The sequence below is a fragment of the Phyllopteryx taeniolatus genome, chromosome 7 (assembly GCF_024500385.1).
Source record: "Phyllopteryx taeniolatus isolate TA_2022b chromosome 7, UOR_Ptae_1.2, whole genome shotgun sequence".
Classification (NCBI taxonomy): Eukaryota; Metazoa; Chordata; class Actinopteri; order Syngnathiformes; family Syngnathidae; genus Phyllopteryx; species Phyllopteryx taeniolatus.
Window position 1 is genome coordinate 16,339,723 of NC_084508.1, and position 23,009 is coordinate 16,362,731.

The 23,009-nt window shown below is 40.9% G+C and overlaps 1 protein-coding gene across 3 annotated transcripts in view; it reads left to right on the forward strand.

The window, feature by feature from the left end:
- The window catches only part of fcho1 (FCH and mu domain containing endocytic adaptor 1), a 50,586-nt gene extending 27,619 nt beyond the window's left edge, over positions 1-22,967 (forward strand). For all 3 annotated transcript variants that reach the window (XM_061778882.1, XM_061778884.1, XM_061778883.1), the window contains 22 exons: positions 9-161; positions 337-441; positions 2,215-2,313; positions 2,455-2,551; positions 2,767-2,884; positions 3,097-3,121; positions 3,570-3,630; positions 5,202-5,383; positions 5,544-5,568; positions 7,195-7,245; positions 11,032-11,083; positions 11,475-11,599; positions 11,698-12,780; positions 12,946-13,052; positions 13,782-13,977; positions 15,568-15,682; positions 15,778-15,933; positions 16,019-16,151; positions 19,343-19,539; positions 20,225-20,289; positions 21,999-22,166; positions 22,602-22,967. In XM_061778882.1, coding sequence (XP_061634866.1) covers positions 9-161; positions 337-441; positions 2,215-2,313; positions 2,455-2,551; positions 2,767-2,884; positions 3,097-3,121; positions 3,570-3,630; positions 5,202-5,383; positions 5,544-5,568; positions 7,195-7,245; positions 11,032-11,083; positions 11,475-11,599; positions 11,698-12,780; positions 12,946-13,052; positions 13,782-13,977; positions 15,568-15,682; positions 15,778-15,933; positions 16,019-16,151; positions 19,343-19,539; positions 20,225-20,289; positions 21,999-22,166; positions 22,602-22,630 — 3,342 coding nt within the window. In that variant the 3' untranslated portion in view covers positions 22,631-22,967. The remainder of the gene's footprint in view (positions 1-8; positions 162-336; positions 442-2,214; positions 2,314-2,454; positions 2,552-2,766; positions 2,885-3,096; positions 3,122-3,569; positions 3,631-5,201; positions 5,384-5,543; positions 5,569-7,194; positions 7,246-11,031; positions 11,084-11,474; positions 11,600-11,697; positions 12,781-12,945; positions 13,053-13,781; positions 13,978-15,567; positions 15,683-15,777; positions 15,934-16,018; positions 16,152-19,342; positions 19,540-20,224; positions 20,290-21,998; positions 22,167-22,601) is intronic.
- The last annotated feature ends 42 nt before the right edge of the window (positions 22,968-23,009 follow it).

A 23,009-nucleotide genomic window follows, 5' to 3' on the forward strand; every position in this document is an offset into this window, starting at 1 on the left:
TTATTCAGACAAAAGAGGACATGGCAGGCACAGTAGAGTCTGTGCAGGCGCTGCAAGTTCAGAGTGGCCACCTTCAAAAGTCCAAAGAGGGTTACCATGCGAAATGTTTGGAGCTGGAGCGGCTTAGGAAGGAGGGAGCTCCACAGAAAGAGCAGGAAAAAGTTAGCGACTTAAAAACACCTGTCATTTTAAGCAAGATGGCGATAAAATCACTCCTTTATTGCAATTGATTATTGTGCATTTTGTATAAAAACTTACTGTAATTTAAAAAAAAAAAAAAAATTATCCCCTCTATTATGAGGCATCAAAAAAATAGTCTTTTCTCTCTCTCACTAGGCGGAGCTGAAGTCTAAGAAAGCGGCAGAATCGTTTGCACTGTGCATCGAGAAGCACAATCGAGTGGGAGGAGAATTTGAACAGAAGATGAATGAGTCTACTCAGGTCAGCTCTGATTTCAGAACCGCTTGTTTTTGTTGTTTTTTTTGTCCACCACCTTGCATTTACAGTCTATTTGGGCTCTTAGTCATAACCGTACTCTTTACCCGACTTAAATGGTCCGTAACTTCAGAACACATCAGGCAACATTGTGATTTTTTTTGGTATTGTGTTGACAAATGTTATTTAGAGCGGGTGATAGAGATGCTATATTTAAGTACAGCAAAGCCAGGGTACATAGAAGGGTAACGAACAAACACTGAACATAGAAAACAAACAGTGACAAGGGGATAATAATGTGTGTGGTGGTTTTTTTGTAGTGCGCAAGAAGAGTTTTGAGCGACTTGTGTGTTTAGTGTGTGTGGAAATAAGCAGAGCAGGATAGCAGACTGATAGGAGTGAGAATTTATGCTGGTGGCATGGGTGATTCCGTTTTTTTTTGTTTATCTAAGCAAAATTGGAAAGAATGACACAAACTACAATACACTTTTGACAATTCATACCGACAACAGATCAAAAGAAGTACTTATCAAGAAGAGCCAGGGCGTGTCGGCATCATGAAACAGTTGGCCGTCGACATATAGCTTATCGACAAGTCGCCACGCTCGTTTGCCTTTCTCACGGTGATTCTTCATCAATGGGTACAAGATTTTACGCCTCTCGTTGATTTCCTTGGGGAACTGCTCGTTCATTCCAAACGAAGTCCCTTTGGGCTCACGACCTTTTGATTTCACAAACACTGCTGAAAGTGTTCAAACTTTGCAATGATGGGACGTGGTCGGATTCCTGGACGAGGACCTCCCAATCGGTGAGCACGGTGAAAGGTAATCTTGTCGACTGTATCTTACTGTATCTTGAGCACGGACAACATTAACTTTTTAATCTGTACCTTGGGGTCTTCCGGAGCATTTTCTGGAATGCTCGAGAAAATGAGATTGTTGCACATGCTTCGTGACTGAATGTCCAGCGTCGTTTCTTTCATGATTTTATATTCCAGTCTAAGAGTTTGTAGTTCCGCTGACGTTGACATCATGTTTGATCTAAGCGCGCAGTATGATCTAATCTTAGCTCCTTGACCTGTTGCTGCGTGAACTCCAAGCTCTTTCTGATTTCGGTGATCTCTTGGCGAAGCAAGTCAAGTGTAATTGACAATTTCTTGTCGATTGAGAGGAGGACAGTAGTCTGTGTCTCTGTCGAATCAAGTAAATCCTTGTTTGAAGTAGAAGAATCCGCTTTTTTTCTCTTCAGCGGCAGCTCGACGTGGGGTCTGATAACCTCCATGACAGACGAGTTGGCATTGACGTAGCTGCGCGAATCGCAAGTGGCTCTCTGTGAGTTACCGCTGCTAGCGAAGTTGGCGAAGGAAAAGAGAGAGAAACGAAGCGACCATCTGCCGCTGAAAAAGGAAAAAGACTTGTGGAAAGAGAAATTTTGTCTTGTAATAGCTGCTTTTCCAAGTCTATGCAAGGGGCGCCGGCATGTTTTTCGTCTTCAGAAATCATGCAATCTCTCGCATTGTCACAGCATGCTCACGTCCCTCCTCAGCCCTCCAGCCCAACCAGCTCCGGACTCAAATGCTAGTTCAAGTCACCACCGATTTGTGCATTGCCCTAATATGTAGTATGCTGGCTGCTGAAAACATTTCAACAGGTCTTGATCACAGTGGTAACGCAATGGTGGAAAGCAGAAGAATTTTCAAAATAGGATCTCAGTACACACGAAATAAACTATAAGGAAAAAAGACTAATTGTGTGTCTATATGCATTTGTGTTTATGTAGAGGTTTCAGGAAATTGAGGAGACCCACTTGCGACAGATGAAACAGTTAATTAAAGGTTATTCCCACTCCATAGAAGATACCCATGTACAAGTTGGACAGGTATGTTTGACTTGTCACTGAAAGACAAATTTAGCCACACATTATTGTTGGACTGTAACACTGGTAACATCTCGGCCCTAATATCACAAATCATTCACAAAATTTGCATGTACATAATCATCATTTTCTGCTCTGCTGCAGGTCCAAGAGGAATTCAAGCAAAATGTAGAAAATATTGGCATCAATAACCTCATCCAGAAATTTGTAGAGCTTAAGGGCACTGGCAAGGAGAGGCCAGGTAATGTTCACTCACTCAGATGAAAAGCATACAACTTCACTGTGCAAGACTATAGTATGAACATGTCAGAATAATTCAAACTGGCAAAATAAAGTAGGGACGGAGAAAATCCATATCTTGAGCTTCAGTGTGGCTAACATACATGAAGGATTTAAGCAGTGTAGTACTGTATTGACTATGTATGGGAAATGGGTGCTTATGTGTGTGTTCTGCAGCTGTAGTTGGTTTTGAGGAGTACATGACAGCTCTAGCACCCGAGGGGGGGAAGAAAAGTCGGGCAAAAGCCTTCAGGATCCCTGGACTGGGCAAGAGGGACAAGGAGCCAGACTCCACGTGAGCACAGACAGATAGACAGACAGTCTTATGCACACGCATACGCATGTGCAGACACACACATACACAGAGTCTGTGTCCACACACATGCACGGTCTGTGTCCTGATTTTTTACATGTTTGATGGGCTCTGTTTTTTTCTGCTGGATTCAGTTAGTTTTACTGAATAATTACTGGTAAATCAAAAATAATTCCCATATGTTTGTTTTGCAGGGATTCCGCTGTGACAGAGATACCGGTCAGTATCCTACGTTATTCACATCCACCACAGCTGCTGCCAGTGACAACAGTATCAATTCACTCTGAGTGCAAAAACTCTCTGTCTTGTATGTTTTCTATGGTAAAATCTGGTGACAGGGGATCAAGTGTGTATTATGAGGCACTTACCAGGTTTTCTAAGTGGCTTCTCTACTAATAATGTGTGTAGTGTCAGAATGCCATTTAACTGAAGGGGAGCAAGCAAAGAGAAATGTGGTTTTGAGAGAATTAACACAACTGTCCTCACAATTCTGTCCTTGTGAATATGAAATAACATTTAACTTGAGGAAATCCTAGATTAGAATCATTAATCATTACGAACATTGAAGTACTTCATTGCATTCATATCAGGCTGTTGTGCTGGAGTTTGGTGATGTTTTACGCCAAAAATTGGGTCGATATACATTATAATGTTTTTGTGTCTGCAGAATTCACCCTTTGATGTTGACGACGAAGGATTTGTCATCAGGGCTGACGGCACTCAGAATGATATCCCTTTCTGCTCATGATGCTACAGTAGTTGAGACACAATGATGAACTAACGATACTAGTTTTTGACCTTTTATTTTGTAAATGTAGAAAATTATATGAAGACTGAGCGCGACAAGAATTAATTTTGTCAATGTTGATGGAAAAGCATCTCAAATTGTGCAGCTTGGTGAAAACATGCATCCAATCAGAAAGCGTTTTCTTTTTTTTTTTCTTTTTTAGGAGGCCATCTTATCAGATTCCGAGGTACTCAGTGTGTATTTGCATTGTACTAGTATTTGTAGGCCTATATGAGGTAACCAAAATAATTAATTGGTAGTAGTAAATTACTGTATTTCTTTGGTATCTCTGCATACACATACAAGGAATTGCAACTTGTGGTTAATACAGTACCCCGCCTCTTGCCCGCAGTCAGCTGAGTTGGGCACCAGCACACCTGCGACCCTAGTGAGGATAAACGGTTTGGAAAATGGATGGCTCGATGGTTAATACAGTGTTTTCCTATTCAGCAGCATGGTGAAATAGCAGTTAGCAAGTTTGCCTCTCCTAAGGATAAGGGTTCGATTTTCGGCTCCAGCCTTTCTGAGTGGAGGTTGCGTGTTCTCCGCGTGCTTGCGCAGGTTTTCTCTGGGTACTCTGGCTTCCTCCCACATTACTAATTTTCCTCAAAACAAAACATGTCACTACAGGATCTTGGTGTAAAATACAAATCATTTCAGTCAAACCACACTACAATGTCCCATGTGCCTGACAGATTATGCAAACTTGACTCACACATCACACGCACAACAGGCAGTTTTCACTTAATTAGACCTCATGTGACTGAACAGACTGAAAAGCCCAACAGAAAAATCTCAAATGGAGCATCATTAGGAGGTAAGGTTGTTCACACAAACGGCCACATCCGTTGCTTCACAGTTGAGTGGGACAATTATTTAAATCTCTATCTTAATTAACTGAAATGACTGTGTGCATTACCTTTATTAAATCCAAATGAGTAATTCAAGATGAACTGCTTCACACCAGCATTGACAGTGTACTAAAAGTGACTCATGCCTGGGCGTCCACATCAGTTTATCATCGCTAAGGCTCCCTTGTCCTGACAGCCTCAAGATAACAACTGCTGTCTTTGTCACTGTCCCCTTTTCTCATTAGACACAGTACAGCCACATGTGACAAGGAGTGAAAATAGAGACAGGAAGTAGCTGGTATTTTGAAAATACATCTCCAACACACTCTGATGTGTTATTAATTGTTACTCATCCACGCCCGTTTTTTTTATTACCTTTCTGTAAACCTGCATCTTCTCTGTGTTCTGATTAAATCAAAACTTGTCGAGTATCTAATTTATTTCTTCTCTCTAAGGCTTCTGTCCCAATACAGGAACACGGGCAATATAAACTCAGCCTGCTAGTTCTCATTTGTAATCTACAGTCATGTGTTCCCCAGTTATTATACTCTGGATGCTATCAGATTTATTTTTGATTTTGGGTTATTTTACATTAAACAAACCAAACAACATGACAGCATATCTTATGAGGGTTCTCCTTGACTCTCCTGCTCCTCTTCACGCTGCTCTAAAGAGAAGGAGAACAACTTCTACTCCAGTGACTCAGACTTTGATGATGAGGAGCCCAAGAAATTCCAAATCCAGATCAGACCAGTGACAAATAGCAACCGCAGCAGTGCTGCTGCTTGTGAGAAGCAACTGAAAGCCACCGTGGGGAGTCTCACCCTGCCACCCAACAGAGGGGTATAGTGTTCTTTAGTTGCCTTTAAGGATTATTGTGTATTTGCATAAGAGAAATGGCCTAAAACTTAAAAAAAACAAAACATTGCAAAATGGTAAAATATGTAGTTTTATGGCTAACAACAGTGGCACAGGGCTTTGAAATGTCCTTCTTGTCTTTTAGGTAAATGTCAAAAGGCATCTTTCCAGTAAGTAATTTTATTTATTTGTTTTTCAAATGTTTTTTCACTGTCCTATTCTCACTGAGAAAAAGTGAACATTTTCAAATCTGAGATACAGTCACCTCCAAACGTTTTAGAACAGTAAAGCGAATTCCTTAATTTTTGCTGTAGACAAAAGATTTGGGTTTGAAATCAACCTGTCAGCGTTTAATTCCAGGTATTTATATCTTGATCTGATCCAAAACTTAGATTACATAGATTTGCATTATTTATAATGAAACACCCATGTTTTTTGGAGAAGTATTTGAACTAGTGTTGCACCCAATACCGATACTAGTACCGAACCGAGGTATTTTGACATAGAAAATAGCACGGTACTGTTTTTTTTTATAGTACCGGTATTATTTAAGCAAAACAAAAAAATGAGACCGCGCTCCATTTGTGTCTTAAAGGACAGTACATAAAAAGCGGACAGGTCAGCCTATGACTGCCTGTCTTCCGACAAGTTAGAATTGCCTTGAAAGTGTGGAGGGAGGCTATTGTGTGTGTGTGTGTGTGTGAGCCAGAAGAACCAGTTAGCAAACTATACTGGTTGCTTTGCAAGTGCCAGCTGTACAGAAGTGCAGGTACCTCCCTCTGATTGGTCTGACTTTGAGTGCCGTCATCGTAGCAATCATTGGCTCTCTCCTTCCTCATGCTAAGTTGGAGCTGTATGTGCCACATATGCGCATCTCTTGCTCATGTACTAAAATGTGGCCCCTCATGGAGGATGAGGCCCTACACACAGTGCGCGGTCTGCATTTAAGGAGGGGTGGCTCTGATAATACTGCATACTAAAAGCTTGTTTATATCATGCATATACTGTATATAATGTAGATATACAATTTTATACGCACACACACACACTAAGACAATGCAGGCATCGATCAAATTATGTTTTTTATAAAATGACTTAAGAATGGGCTACTTCCTTTATTACATTATTTTTCAAGATTATCCGAGTATTTTGAATTAATTTCAATACATTTATAAGTATTTGAAGTTGTTTTTGTCAGTTTTCATTCCACTGCTTTTATTGATGTTTTAGATTTTTACCGTGGTATCGTTTCAGTACCGGTATCGAGGTATTTTATGCAATTATAGTATCGAAGTCAGAATTTTGGTATTGTGACGCCACTATTTTGAAAAGAAAGACTTCTACATCAAGTGTGACTCAGTGACATCACCAACCTTATATTCTTTTCACCACAGCCTCTTTCATTTGCTGGGTGATTACTCCCTTCAATCTCTCTTTTTCAGCAGATAAAATGCAGGCTCTATAGAGTTCAAGTCTGGAGATTTACTTGGCCAGATGAATACCTCTCCTTTCAATAATTTGCTCACCAGTTCAAACCAAGGATCTTGTCTTTTACGATGTGTAAATTATGTATCTGATCCAGAAGTAAGTACCTGGAATTAAAAGCTAAAATATTGATGTCTTATTTCATAATTCATCTTTTAATGTCAAACCCAGATGTTTTCAGTCTTCAGGAAAAATAAAGACATTAGTCTCACTGTTCCAATACTCTTGGAGAGGAGTATATATACTGTATGTAAACGGTTAAATAATGCAATGCAGCAAACTTACTCCATTCTGAATGTTTGTCTTTACAGGAAACTCGAGTACAGCTGGACATACAGAAGATGAAGGAGCCTCTCCGAGAGGTTTTTATTTTATCTGTTTCCATGTTATTTTGTTGCTAGCTTTCTCTGCCAGAATAATTTAAGAAAACAATAACTGCAGATAATCAAAACACCAAAATGAATCTACTATCTTTCTCTTTTCAAATTTTGTATATTTTTATTAAATCAATGTCAGAGTAATAAGGCTTTACAGAAAACATAGTCTCAAGTGTAAAGTGATCCATGTGAGTCCTGGGATGCACGTGTCATGGAAAAAATGAGTCCCTGCAACTTAATATCACGGAATACAGATACAGAAATCGTTGATTTCTGTATCTGATTCTTGCTTCACGGTCCTGCTCTATTCCAGATTTTTATTACAGTTGTTACTCTTTGTTTTTTGTTTTTTTTAATATTGTGTGTACAATATTTTGTGTTATTCATTGCTCTTGCTCTCTCTCAAAAATGAGAGAGAGCAAGCAAGAGAGAGCAAACACTCATCTGTTTAGGCCTGTCACGATAGCAGATATATTTTCCCCAAAACTATCACTTTATTATATACAGTGGGTACGGAAAGTATTCAGACCTCCTTCATTTTTTCACTCTTTTTTTATATTGCAGTCATTTGCTAAATTCATTTGTTATTTTTTTCCACATTAATGTACACACAGCATCCCATATTGACAGAAAAAAACGGAATTGTTGAAATGTTTGCAGATTTATTAAAAAAAGAAAAACTGAAATATCACAGAGCCATAAGTATTCAGACCCTTTGCTCGGTATTTAGTAGAAGCATCCTTTTGAGCTAATACAGCCATGAGTCTTTTTGGGAATGATGCAACAAGTTTTTCACACTTGGATTTGGGGCTCGTCTGCCATTCCTCCTTGCAGATCCTCACCAGTTCTGTCAGGTTGGATGATGAACGTTGGTGGGTAGCCATTTTCTCGTCTTTCCAGAGATGTTCAATTAGGTTTAAGTCAAGGCTCTGGCTGGACCATTCAAAAACGGTCACGGAGTTGTTCTGAAGCCACTCCGTTATTTTAGCTGTGTGCTTAGAGTCTTGTTGAAAGGTGAACCTTCAGCCCAGTCTGAGGTTCTGAGCACTCTGGAGAAAGTTTTCGTCCAGGATATCCCTGTACTTGGCCGCATTAATCTTTTCTTCAATTGCAACCAGTCTCCCTGGTCCTGCAGCTGAAAAACACCCCCACAGCATGATGCTGCCACCACCATGCTTCACTGTTGGGACTGTATTGGACAGGTGATGAGCAGTGCCTGGTTTTCTCCACACATGCCACTTAGAATTAAGGCCAACAATTTCTATCTTGGTCTCATCAGACCAGAGAATCTTATTTCTCACCTCCTTCAGGTGTTTATTTTGTTTTTTTAGCAAACTCCATGCAGGCTTTCATGTGTCTTGCACTGAGGAGAGGCTTCAGTTGGGCCACTCTGTCATGAAGCCCCGAATGGTGGAGGGCTGCAGTGATGGTTGACTTTCTATAACTTACTCCCATCTCCCGACTGCATCTCTGGAGCTCAGCCACAGCGATCTTTGGGTTCTTCTTTACCTCTCTCACCAAGGCTCTTCTCCCCGATTGCTCAGTTTGGGCCAGACGGCCAGCTCTAGGAAGGGTTCTGATCGTCCCAAACGTCTTCCATTTCAGGATTACGGAGCCCACTGTGCTCTTAGGAACCTTAAGTGCAGCAGAATTCGTTTTGTAACCTTGGGCAGATCTGTGCCTTGCCACAATTCTGTCTCTGAGCTCTTCAGGCAGTTCCTTTGACCTCAAGATTCTCATTTGCTCTGACATGCACTGTGAGCTGTAAGGTCTTATATAGACAGGGGTGTGGGTTTCCTAATCAAGTCCAATCAGTATAATCAAACACAGCTGGACTCCAATGAAGGTGTACAACCATTTTAAGGATGATGAGAAGAAATGGACAGCACTCGTAAAATATGAGTGTCACAGCAAAGGGTCTGAATACTGGGTCTGGCTGTGTGATATTTCAGTTTTTCTTTTTTAATAAATCAGCAACAATTTCAACAATTACGTTTTTTTCTGTCAGTATGGGGTAATATGTGTACATTAATGAGGAAAAAAAATTACTTAAATGATTTTAACAAATGGCTGCAATATAACAAAGAGTGAAATTTTTCCGTAGCCACTGATATGATATTATAGCATAATTATGCAAGCACATCCTTTTTAAGAACAATTAACTTTTAATTCTAATAATAATAATTAACATTGAAGTAATGTAGCACAAGTAATAAAATATGTAAAACATATTAATAAAGCAGACTCAAGCTCTGTTCACAAAAATCGCACTTAAACATATTAAACATCTGGCACAGAGGTATAAACAGTCATTAATGCCTTAACAGGCAATATACTGCCAATCAAGTTTGCATTTGGTTAAGAAAAAGTGCCAAGTAGTGAGTTTGACAGCAGAGCAAGTAGATCAAAGCAACCTGTTTTGATTCAAGATTTGAACTACTTTTTAAAAGTCTGCAGCCTTTCTTTAAAAGCTGCTTTGTCAACTTGTTCAATGGCTGCATCTCTTAGAATAGTCATGCTATACTGTATATAATGTGAGCATACACACGCCATACACAGAGTCACGTTTGTATTTGCATTGTTTGTGCAAAGGGTTCCAAAAATGCAAGCTGGTGGGAAATGTCCCACAGTGTTTTTTGTTCCCAGCTGACAAATTTGTTCATATTGAGGTTTTAAGTTGTGTTGTCTTTGTTGTCAAATTCGACATACCAGCTCGGTGGTGTTAGCCTGATGGCCGCGTTCATCTGGCTTGAATCCAAAAGGTTCCCACATCGTCGCAGTGGAGTTAGGCTTTGGAACTAATTCCATTTATGGTGTTCAACTTTCTGTCATTGTATATCTACCGGCTCGCGGTCAGAAAACTTAGCTTTTGCATTTTAAAAGCACGAATGTGAGCACATGCACAGACACAGATATGACCGATCAGACGGGCCTTTCACTATCTCTGATGGGTTTAGAGACTACGATGGGTTTCATGTGTTTGCTTTCAAGTCGCGGAAATGTTTTTTTCTTCCTCAAATGACCAGGCACCTGTATGCACCCTCATTCCCCCCCCCCCCCCCCCCCCCCCCCCCCGCATCATTCATTAATTGAGGCACATATGTGATCAAATTAGTCAAACTCTACAGTCCTGTGTCGGTAAAAACCAAAAATTCATATGCCAGATTTCCAGCACCATGCCGGAGTACTAAGCCATAGCTCTGCCTCGTAAAATGCAGATTGATCATACTGAATGCGTACCTGCCAATTTTTGTGCGTTACAGACAGGGACACTCATCAAATTATTTGAAGTACAGTGTAAGTTGCAGCCATCATTTACTGTGAATTAAATTGCTCACTAAACCTCATCAAGCATCACTGAGGAGATGAGTATTTGCAGCCAACTGGCTGACCTTGCTGAGACCACCTTCCAATAGTCACAGCCACCTTCTGCTCTTGTGCCAAAATATGTTTGCTTAGCAACACTATTTGCTAGCTGCCAACAGCTTTGGCTGCAGTTTGAGATTTCGTTCAGCTGCTGCACTCCAGTAGCAGTGAGGCATTCTTTTTTCATCAAGAGGTAACGATATTATTGATAAATCTATGATGACAATCATGATGCATGGTTACAACAAGCAACAGCAGTGGTTAGAGTTTAGTAGCATCTGGTTAATTACTGGTATTGCTTTACGGGAGAATATAGACAGTTTTTCTTGTCTCCTCTCTAACTTCTTCTTGGGTGCTCTGATGAACGTTTTTGCTGCTGAGTCACCAAGTGTGTTGTAATTAAAGATGGTGACCAGGAGGGGCTGCGCAGGTCAACTTCCAGTCCTGATCACAGCAGGTGAGATGCTCTGCCACTCTTATCGTCTCATTCTGGTTTCTTTGTTCTGGCCTGTTTTGGGTGTGCTTAAACTGAATTGGCCTGGTGTTAACACCAGACGTAAATTTTAAGATTTGACGCTGAAAGTTCCATTCTCTTTAAACATGATTCAAATCAACGAAAAAGTAGGTGTGGACAAAGTTTAAGAACTAAGGCTTTTCTTAGCCTGAGAGAAGGAAGCACATTTTATTCTTGCACCTGCATAAGCACAATCCTGTGAACATGCACTAAGCAGGAGAGAGTGCTGCACAGAACAAGCACCCTTAGCCATTGGAGTTTCTAAAGGGCACTTCGGAGTCTCGACCTGGTGAACCAATCTGCATGACTGCCTGAATTACTTTCTCTTAATCAGGTTGAGTTCCACTGCATCCGGTACTGACAGTCTGTTTGGACCTCCGCTTGAAACAGCCTTCAAATTCAAAAGCTTTGGTGGTCGGGAACAACTCCAAGAAAAAAGTTCTGTTGGTGCCTCTGAATGTAAGAGTAACGATAAACATATTTGGTATTTTACTTTGAATACTCTGCTCATTGTGTGGCAAATTGATTTCAATTTTCTTTTATTTTTTTTGCATCAGATGCTGCCTTTTCATCAGAATCGTCCTCACCGGAGAACATAGAGGACTCTGGTCTAGACTCACCATCGCTTCAACCACTTGGACCCTCCCCTGAGCCGGTGGGCTGGGCGGCATGGCCCCCTGTTTCACATAGCAAAGAACAGACACAAACACGAGGGCGACCTGTTGACCCTTTCCTCTCAGTCTTCCATGACCCCTCCCCTGCTCAAAGTCCTCATCCACAGGATGACCCTGTGACCGCCTGGTCCATCGGCCCATCCCGTTCCTCTAGACTCCCTTCAGATATGGACTCTTCCTCCATGCGTTTCCCTCCTTTTCAGCAGTCCTTCCCCTCGTTAGAAATGGAGTCAGCGGTGTGGAACTGCAGACATCCCCCCGAGGATCCCTTCTTTGCTCCTTTTGACAAGAATGTCACAAAGGAGACCTTAAACCTAGCTGACGTCTGGCCACGCCAGCCTCCACGCCCAACTCAGGAAGGACGAGGGACTGAGGTGCGAGGGGACCCGTTCTCCATCCCTGTCGTCGCTGATACCAAGACGCTCCCGCCCCCTTCTTCCTCCTCTTCCTCATCCACCTCATCTAACCGTACAAACCGAGACAGAAAACGAGACCGAAGCCTACCGCCGCCCGTTTCTTCTGATGACCCGTTTGCAATCACCATGATTGGCAGCCCCACCCACCAGTCATCACTGGCTGCAAAAGGAGGAATAATCCCACATAGCAGTGGTAGCATGACCAACAGCAATAGGCTTGTGTTTGATCCCAGCCAAGGATCTTTTGCCCAATCCCAGCCCAAGAAGGAAGTCGTGCATTGGAATTCTTTTCATAACCCATTTAGCGAAGGCTCCTCTGGACAGGCAGGAGAGTCGAGCAGTTCCAAACCAAGTGAAGGAGGAGTAGGTCAGGGAGATTTTGCTGGAGAGAGGAGAAAACATCGATCATCAGAGAGCGAACCTCGCCGAAACGCTCCTCCCCTCACGAGACATTCTGGCCCACAGGAGGATCTTTGTTTCTCCACAGACAAAGACCAAGACTGTCTGGACATCAACACTCCGCTACCTTGCAGTATTATCTCTCACAAAGGTATGGATATCCTGGACCTATAACAAGTCACATATATTCCAGTGAAATTTAAGCAAAACCCCACTATTTTACTATATAAAAAGAACTACAGTTTGAAACAAAAATGTACGATACTCCTGTTTCATTTTATGATTGAGACTCAGTCCCTTTGTGTGTCTTTGTAAGCTACCAAACACAACTTCAGACACGAGTCAGCTGAGGTGGTCACAGCAGCTCTTTCCAGGGCGAACAGGACCAAGAGGAACACAGCTCGACTCAGCTGCACTGACCGAGTGAGTGTGCAGTGTCTTTCATGAATCAAGTTTTTTTTTTTTTTCATCCATCCATTTTCTGTACCGCTTATCCTCACGAGGGTCGTCATTCACACCTACTGGCAATCTAGAGCCTTCAATCAACCCACCACGCATATTTTTGGGACGTGGGAGGAAACTGGAGCACCTGGAGAAAACCCACGCAGGCACAGGGAGAACATGCAAACTCCAAACAGGCGGGGCCGGGATTTGAACCCCGGTCCTCAAAACTGTGAGGCAGACGCACTAACCAGTCATCAGCCGTCTGTTTCCATATGCAGTAAATTACATTGAGTTTGCCCGTTCTTTATTTGAAACGGGTAATTCGCACTGCGCTGAGATTTAAGAAAATGTGTATTTTTTGTCTAACATTTCTTACCCTTAATACATGATTAGAAAGAACTATGTGTAATGTTAGACACTAAGCTAAAGCTATGTACCATATACTATACACTCACCAGCCACAAAATATAGTACACCTGCACAATCGAATATATAGCTGTATTAAAAACTCTTCCTTCATAAAGGTAGTAATGCATTGATTGTCACTGTCAGATACGTAACAATATATTTATTATTGTGCTTGTACAATCCACATAGGTGTACATGTTGTTGTATTGGATCTCCTTACATTGTGGTCCGTTGTTACAGGCCTGTTGTGTACCATTCAAGTCCCACTAATGTGGACCCTTTCTTGTCCTCTCTTCTCAGTCACGGTCGCTGTGCTCTTCGCCTTTGCCGGAGCCCAGCCCTTCCCTCACCTCCTCATCTTCCTCCAGTCCCAGTGAGTGGGGGCCTCAAGCCAGGGACGTTGAATGGGGAGGACAGAACCGAGCCCCCAGCCCTGCCAGGGTGGGACAAGCCTCGCCTCTCCCCTACCCGCTCCAGGACCACCCAACAAGACAAAGTATGCAAGACTTAAGCTCGGCTGCTTGTTCATTTAGAGCATGTAAATTGATTCCTCACTATGATGGCACCATCAAGACTGACTTGCTTATGTTTAGTCTTCATCTTATTACAGTAATAAATAAAATACAACAGATAGATGTAGTGTTGCACCAAGTACCGATACCAGTACCGTACCAAGGTATTTTGACGTCAAAAAAATGAAAATAAAATAAAAACTGAGTGCGACAGCGCTCAATTCATTTCTTAAAGGCCAGTACCCAAAAAGCCGACAAGTCAGCCAATGACTGCCTGTCTTCCGACATGTTGTGTACGCGGGACTGTGTGCTAGCCGGGAGAATGAAATGACTTCAAACTGCCGACTAGCTCCTCCTGACAAGTTAGCACCCGTTAGCCACCGAAACGTAACCTTAGGGTCTGCCGCTCACGAGAGGCTTTGTGAGCAAAGTCACTGTTATATACAGTGGATTCCACTGTGCTGTTAGGCAAACTCTGCATTCAATGCACATGGGCGTCAGTGTTACCAGCAGGAGGTCGATAGCATCAATAGCTTGAGAGGACTTTGCGCAGGTGTGCACCGCACGGAAGCCCAGCTTCGAGCGCTCCAACCCAGATACATTCTACACTCATTGTCAGAGACCACTCCGGAAATTGGGGAGTGCAAGAAGAATAAAAATCCACCCGAATGCAAAAGGAAAACTACTTTTTGTCCAAGTGGAGCAAAAAGGTCCACACAGCACTGGCCGGCCACTGGGTGGGTGTTTACAATTGTTTACAATGGGAGAAATCAAATGCAGTCAAATCTTCATGCTTGGAAGATTGAAATACACAGTATTAAGTCTAAGTATAGAAATACAAATAATTAACATAGTCATGGAAAACATATTAGACCCCTGGTCTCCTCAGTTTCCTGTTCATTGTTAATACCAGGTGCAACTAAAGGTACCTGTTGTTTGGACAAATATATAATGATAAAAAGGAAAATAGCTCATAAGAGTTTAATATAAAAGATGGTATCTAGCTGTAGCCATTTTCCATGGTTTTCTTGATGATAACCAAAATTGTAATTAATAATACATACTTTTGTATTCTTCAGGTAAAATGCCTTTCGTGGTACCTGGTATTATAGTGAACAAGAAATTGAAGAAACAAGGGTGCTATATATCATACGTACATATATACGATATATAGATGTACAATTTTATAGACATACAAACACACATATTCGTTATATAATATATATGATAATGCAGGCATTGATCTCATTATAAAACGAAAATGACTAATGTTAAGAATGGGCTAATTCAATAATTTCAAAATCTTTCAAGTTTCTCGTAATGTTTTGAATTACTAAAAATAAATATAAAAGTATTTGAAGTTATTTTCTCAGTTTTTATTCCACTGCTTTAACTGATGCTTTAGATTTTTATTGCATCAGTAGTGTCTACGCATGCGTTAGAGTGGGATAAATGTTAATTGACTGTCACTAAAAAATGCTTCTTTAGTCAAATGTTTCTATGACTTCATTTTAACATGACATACTTAATGTGAGACTGCAACAGTCGCTGACGCTAAATGTGGTGCTTTCAAGTGCACCTCTCCCGAGGCCCCAGTCCTATTTCCCTCAGCGCTCAGGAGGCTTGGCCTGTGGCAGCGGCCATCACGGAGTACATAAACGCTTACTTCAAGGGTGGACAACACAATCAGTGAGTTTGAAGTTCCTTTCTTTGAGAATGACATAATTCTAACAACTTCTTTGCTGTTAATGGACTATAAAAAAAAATTCCTGTCGTTCCTCTAGGTGTCTTGTGAAGATCACAGGTGACCTGACCATGTCCTTCCCAGCAGGCATCACCCGCATTTTCACAGCAAACCCCAACGTCCCTGTGCTCAGCTTCCGACTGGTCAACATTTCCAGAATAGACCACTTCTTACCAAATCAGAAGCTTCTCTTCAGGTCATTTAGTGTTGTTGTTTTTTTCACCTACATGCATTCTGTTATATTGTGCAGTTCAGAACGAACAGCCTCTATCTGCACACAGTGATCCGTCTCAGAGTGACCCGGACGCCCGAGACTTCTGGTTCAACATGCAGGCCCTGCAGGTCTACTTGCAGCGGGAAGCTGAACTCAACCCCCAGGCCTCTTACTACAACATTGGATTGCTCAAATATCAGGTCACCATCAGACACTCTAAATCTTCCAATTCTTTGTGCTGCACACTCACTGGCCACCATATTAGCTGTGCCATCTAATGGAATACAGCAAACAGTTCTATCAATAATTCAGCCTTTATCAACAGCTTCGTATTGATTGACATCGTTTATTATTGTGTGGTGTGGAAGAGCACTGTGCCATACTCAGATGACTTTCTGTTTCGGGACACTGAGCTAGAACCCCCTCTCAGTATGATGCAGCTGATCTCCCTATACTGTGGCCCTATTGTTGTGATCGATGAGTGTACAGTATATTGCCTTGTCTTCATAATGATCAACCCGAGAGGTTATTTCTAATATTTTGTCCCTCTCATTTACTGTATATTAGTGAGGTAACCAGAACAGTGCTTCCCTTCAAAGGCAGAATGTCAGGCACAACTCGGCCCCACTGTCCAATTAGTGTACCTTTATAAAGGGTTTGTATTTATTTGTACGTATAATAGGGTTAACAGTGACGACATGAACTCTAAACTGTCCGTGATGCTGCATTCACTATTACGGTGGTTCTCAAACTCTTTACACCAAGTACCGCCTAAAAAATACTTGGCTCTCCATAGTACCACTATAATGACAATAACATTAAAATACAGCAGCATATTGGGCCCATGTGTTCATTAAAAAATGACGCAGAGGTTGTGTTCCTAAAAAGTATATTATTAGTTAATATTATTGTAATTCACTGTAACAGTATGCACAGTTTTGAAGGGTTTTCAATTACAGTAAATGTAGGTATTGCACACCACCATCGTGCTGCGATGCATGCATGGAGCTTCACGTTTGCAGTAAAAAAGAATAGAAAAAAGAGTGTGCGTGTCACGCACACACACACACAGTCACTTATATTATACCGGTACTAAAAATATCCCAAAAGGTTACATTGTTTAATATAAAAGGACACTATTGCTGTTCCATTTGGCAAGATCGTTGTACCTTTTGAATAAAATAATAAAAAGAAGCAAATATTCAAGTCATCTTGAAAATATCTGGAACAGGTTAATTTGGCTTATATTTATCTCTTAGCTCCCTCCACTTCCTAATCATTACTCTCCTAAATATAATTTCAAGTCTTATACGATGCACCTTGATTGAAATTTTTCATATTTCACATCCATATTGAATTCCATATGATTTCTAATTTTGTGAAATCCTTTAGACTCACTTTTCCAGTAGATGTCGCTCTATTGTTACGCTCTCTACTCACCCCTCCTGATTCCTACAGTTCAATATGTGTGGAGGAGTCATTATTAATAGTCTATTATTATTATTATTATTATTAATATTATCCACTGATGGCAGCTATAAGTGAATGAGCTCAACTCCTGTTTCATGGTGTGAATTCCTGAATAACGTTCACTCTATAACCTTCTTCATATTTATGTAAACAGCTAGGAGCTTTCAGACTAATGTCAAGCTAATTAGTTGCATAGGACTTAACTCTTAGCTGGGGGCCGGAGCTAACTAATTGTCTCAACCAGCAGTGATGAAGACTTAAGGCTTCTTTATACTCGCGCGGGCAGCGACCGCGCTGACGTCAATGCGGCTATCCCGTGTGCAGTTTGCCTTTTATACTCGAGCGCAGCCCACACGCAACAGTTATTTACATTTGCGAGATGTTACTATTATTACAAATTGCTTTTTTTATTGAAATGTTTGTTGGTGCAGTTTCTAAAGGTGACTGGTATTTTAAAATTGTTTATAATAAATATTTCCTACCACGTGACAGGGTGCATACATTTCTATAGTTTATCTTTATCTACTCTAAAAACGCCTTTTTATAGAAGGAACACACAGTATTTTGACAAACTAACTTTATGGCCTAACGTCGGCCAATAAATAACACAAACAACAACCATCAGAAAACACCAAACATTTGTAAACACACCCACAAAACAGAGCCCAAACAGAATAGAATAGAAAAGAACTTTTTATTGTCACTGTCATAGGAACAGTGATTATCAGTTAGGCATCTCACAATTTGCAGCATTGAGGTAAAACAGAAGCATGCAATTATCAAAGAGACAGTTATTTAAAGAACATGCAGTTATTGACATTTGAAAAACAATTCCATATTATGATATGTTAGTAGTGTGATTGTTTACATTTAGGTATTGCAGATTTTGTATTATTCTTTTATTTATTTTATTTAATAACGGTTGTCCATCCTTCACTTTCTTTTTCTCACGCTGCTTTCAATCAACCCTGTGAGCTACCTACACAGGCACACGCTAATAGGCAGGCAAAACATGGACTGGCCTTTCAGTGATAAGGACGTTCTCTATATGAACAGATTGGATAACGGTACACTACAAGGACTCTCGATCTGACACTATAAAGTGGAGGGAAACCCATACAACATGATCATAATTAAGTGAACAATGATAGACTAGGAGATTATTCATTTAAACTCATTTTCTGGCCACTTTATATTGAATTTGCTCATATTTTATTTGTAAAGGGAAAAAAAAGTAACACAAACAAATCATTTAGGCTGAGGCCCCCCTAAAATAGGCCAAATGACGCCACTGCTGGACACAAATGTTAAATAAAAATTGTACCTAAATAAATGTTTGAAAACAAACAATTTTAAAAGATTCAAAATGCAAATGATTTGAACTTAGGTAAATACCACTGAACTGTACTTAAATGTGCTGTATTGGATTTAAAAAAAAAAAGGTTTAAGCCACTGTAAAAATATGTACAATTTGAATATTTAATTCAGGGATTCTTTCACATACCAGGGAGCCCGCCTACGACTATTGGCACTTGTACCACGGTTTGAGAACCACTGCACTATAAGATTTATTATAAGATTATTATATCTTTAACCTGTATGTGTGTGCATGTCTGTGTCCTTGTGGAAAAGCGGTGGTTGGAGGTTTTCTATTGTAATGCATGTGTAGCGCTTTGAGTTGCATTTTATTTTGTATAAAAAAACAAATAATAAATAAAAGTTTGATTGATTGCTTGTTTGGCAAAATGACATTAACTGAGATAACGTGTAAGAGATTAGTGATGAATAATCTACTACTCCTATTTATAACAGACGACTATTTAATGTCTCATACCATTTTATGTTTTTGCAATAAATAATGGTAATGACCTGTTCTGCGTCGTATTTCAACCAAATAATAGTGTTGTTAATGTGCGTGCAGGTCTCTTCTCAGGATCCAGCCCGGGCTCCTCTTCTGCTGTCGGCGGAATGCCAGCGCAGTGGCACAGTGACCCGGGTGTCTCTCGACTACCATTGTTGTCCCGTCACCGCGCCGTCCACTCAGCTCACCGCTGTCCAGGTGCTGCTGCAGTTGGACCACACTGCGGCCGACCTGCAGTGTCAGCCGCCTGCCTCCTGGTGAGCGAACGCTGCTAGGGATTGAGAATTGAAAGACAATTTTTACACAGCTGCGTCATTGAGCTGGATGACTATTACACACAGGCACAGAGAGGCATTTTTTATGTTGTTAAAAGTAACTACATATACATTTTAACTCTTTATATATATATATATATATATATATATATATATATATATATATATATATATATATATATAGGACTGCGCTGCATCGTCTAATAATGAGAGCATAATGCGATCTCGAGGATTACTATGACATGCTGTTACGTGTCCTAGAGTCCTTAAATAGTTTCTTTCCTCGGTCGGGTACAGCACTTCTTTATTTGCATGCAACTCATGAGGAAAGAAGATTTCTACTTAAATGTAAATTTTAATCGGGAAATTCTCATTTGGTCGGTCTCATTGTTGGTTCACTTGACTGCACATCCCTGCAAAGTATTACAAATAAATTATTGGCCATAGTGATCAGGAACTGGCAGAATCCCAGGTGGCATTGGACACCGTCAACATGCTGACCCTTAACTGTGAGCGTGTGGACCTGCGTGTTAGACAATCCACTGAATGCGTTTGTTTCGCGGGCCGGTCTAGAAGCTAAAAATAGCATCCGCAGATGGCACCACTGCGTCTTGACTATGAAGGAGAGAAGGTCAAAGAGTCAGCGAGTGTTTTTGTGGCTCTGCAGGAACGCCGAGGAAAGACGTCTGCTGTGGAAGCTCGGCAACCTCTCGCCCACCAACCACAGCAAAGGTCAGAGCCGCTTTTCTCCTCTGCCGTTGAACAAGGACGGACGGGAACATAAGAGGGAGGAAGTTGAACATCTTGACACTTCCCCCGTACCTAATCTGCTTGTTGTTTCTTTTTTAGTTTATCATTGGCTTCTCTAAGAATTTCCTTGATTGCCTCTTCATCTGAACGTCACAAGCAAAGCAGATGTTCAGCCGCTCCTGGCTGAAATGCATCGGTCACTTTCGAAGCATGTTTTTCTGTGGCTGAGGCCTGTTTACGTGACGTGAAATGCGGTGGCAAAGTAAATGCTTAACAGCATGCACGGGAGTCTGTATATTCTAATGGTTTAGACGTTCATATCGATATGCACTTATTATCGAAAACAAAGATAATAATGATTGACTCTGTTAGAGGTGTCAATGCAGTCAAACCTCTAAAGTTGAACAGAGTGAGTTTCCTGATGCTGTTCGACTTCCAATAATTGTTCTCATAGGGAAAAATGGACTGTATGTGTATACTGTATTGTATGTCTCATACTGAGGGTGAAAAGGGACACACAGAGTGCTCCGCCTCTTAAACTTAGTGTGGGGATGCCAGTGCCTTGCTCAAGGGCATATTGACAGTAGTCAGAACGCAGACAAGCTTCTCTCCAACAACTAGTTGCCATTTTACGTGTTGTTTGCAGCGAGATGGATGAGCTACTGCTGCCCCAAAAATGTTTGTTGTGAGAAGTGTAGGAATTTGTGCCAGGATCACAAAATCTTTAACTAATAATTATTATTTATGGTTTTGAGTAACACTTTGGCAATAGTTTCATACGAGTGTAAAAATAAATTGGCAACTGTGTAATAAAACTGATGAAACAAAAATAAAATAAATATTCTCACCTATAGGCATTTTGTAGGTAAAGATCGACTTAAGTGTTGCGTAAAATGTGTGTGTACTTTAACATATCCTTGGCAAAATTAATTGACGTATGTAATACAGTGAAACTGACACTGAGCGCTGCCGTGAATAGCGAAAATCTCGGTCGAATTGACGCCGACCCAGACAGGTTTGTAATTGCCTAGAAATGCCACATGATGGCGGCAAAACTTTCTATTAGGAAAAATATTTTTTTGTATTACACAGTATCTTTGGGCTGAGCACAAAAATAGCGAATGAGTGACTTTATTTTTAGCAAATATGGATGATAAGTTCCCCCCCAAAAATGTGCTAATGGGGTGCTTTCACGAATGCCGAAACGTGACTACACGGGGTTCACTGTATGTTTAATATTCAGTCTAGCTCTGTGTTTCTCAAACCTAAAATCGTACAGCGCACCACCAAAAAGTCACTAAAAGTGGAAACACAGGTTAGTTATGTACCTTTGCCAACTGTTGGTAGAGCATCTAATTGTTCCGCCTGTCACCGTATGTTGCTGGCATGGCTAGATGAACAAAGAGTCATTTTTTTTCGTAGTTTCGGTGGTTATCAGCCTTTTCTTATTCGCTTTTTTTTGTGCTACTCTTCTGTTGTGGCGTTACGAGGAAAAAACGAAAAGTATGGAGTAACTTCTTTGGATGCTCCTCATCTCATATTTTACAACCATTGAGGCGTTCGACTTTAGAGGTTCAGATGTATTTTTATTATGGTTGTTTACAGAAGACATTTTGGGGACATGATTACCACGTCTTAAACTGAGGCCGCAGATCTGATTAGATTGTGCGCCATCTCTACCCGTCTTCCAGGCTCGGGGACGCTGTGTGCCAGCTGGCAGTGTTTGGAGGTCCCCCGCGGCCCCCCGCCCAACCTAGCTGTTCAGTTCGTGGGCTCCGGGGCTTCGCTGTCGGGCATGGACGTGGAGCTGGTCGGCAGCCGCTACCGCATGTCGCTGATCAAGAAGAGATTCGCCACAGGTGACACTTCCAGTGACATTTTCCATTTGCCACCACTTTACAATAAACGGTGTATAAATGACTTTCTAAGCCATTAATAAACAGTTCAAAGTACAACTAAACTTATTGCTGATTTGAAACTGAAAAATGGAGCATTACTGTATATTGTAATATTTAATAATGTGCCATCTCCTTTTGTAACTTATGAAGGCGTATTAGTGTCACATTGGAAAGAAAAAAATTACTGACAGGATAAAGTTGCACTAAATGCTGCATTTTGTTCATTACAAATGTTATTTTCATGAGAATAGTCCTATTAGTTTCTAATCTTAACAAAACACAAATATTCAGATCTTATAAATTCAAATATTGAATCAGTGACTTGTTTCATGGATGGTCGATAACAAATGTGACATATTTTCTCGCTACTTTTCCATCTTGCCGTGTGCCCGACAGGAAAGTACATGGCAGGCTGCACCGTGTGAACACCGTGACAGTGTGGCTCTGAGAAGTTTTCCAGCGTGGACGTCGAGGCGCATTCACCGGTCATCGTTGAAGGACCACAAGCACTTAGTTGTGACAGTGTATCTACTGAAGCCTCGTTTTCAATTGTGCGTTGTCTCCTCTTTTCCTGGAGGAAAGTTCGTCGTCTTTGTACCACTGGACTGCAAACTAAGCTAAACGTTCTATATACAGGGAACCAAGTAATAAGTTAAGCTTATTGTGAACGGCAATTTAACTTTTTTTTCTTTCTTATTGATGTAAAGAGTATTGAGTCACTGGCATACCCTAAATGATTAAATGGGGTCATTGTTAATCATTTTCTCAGCTTAAAAAAAAAAAAGCACTGTTTGTATATGTGTT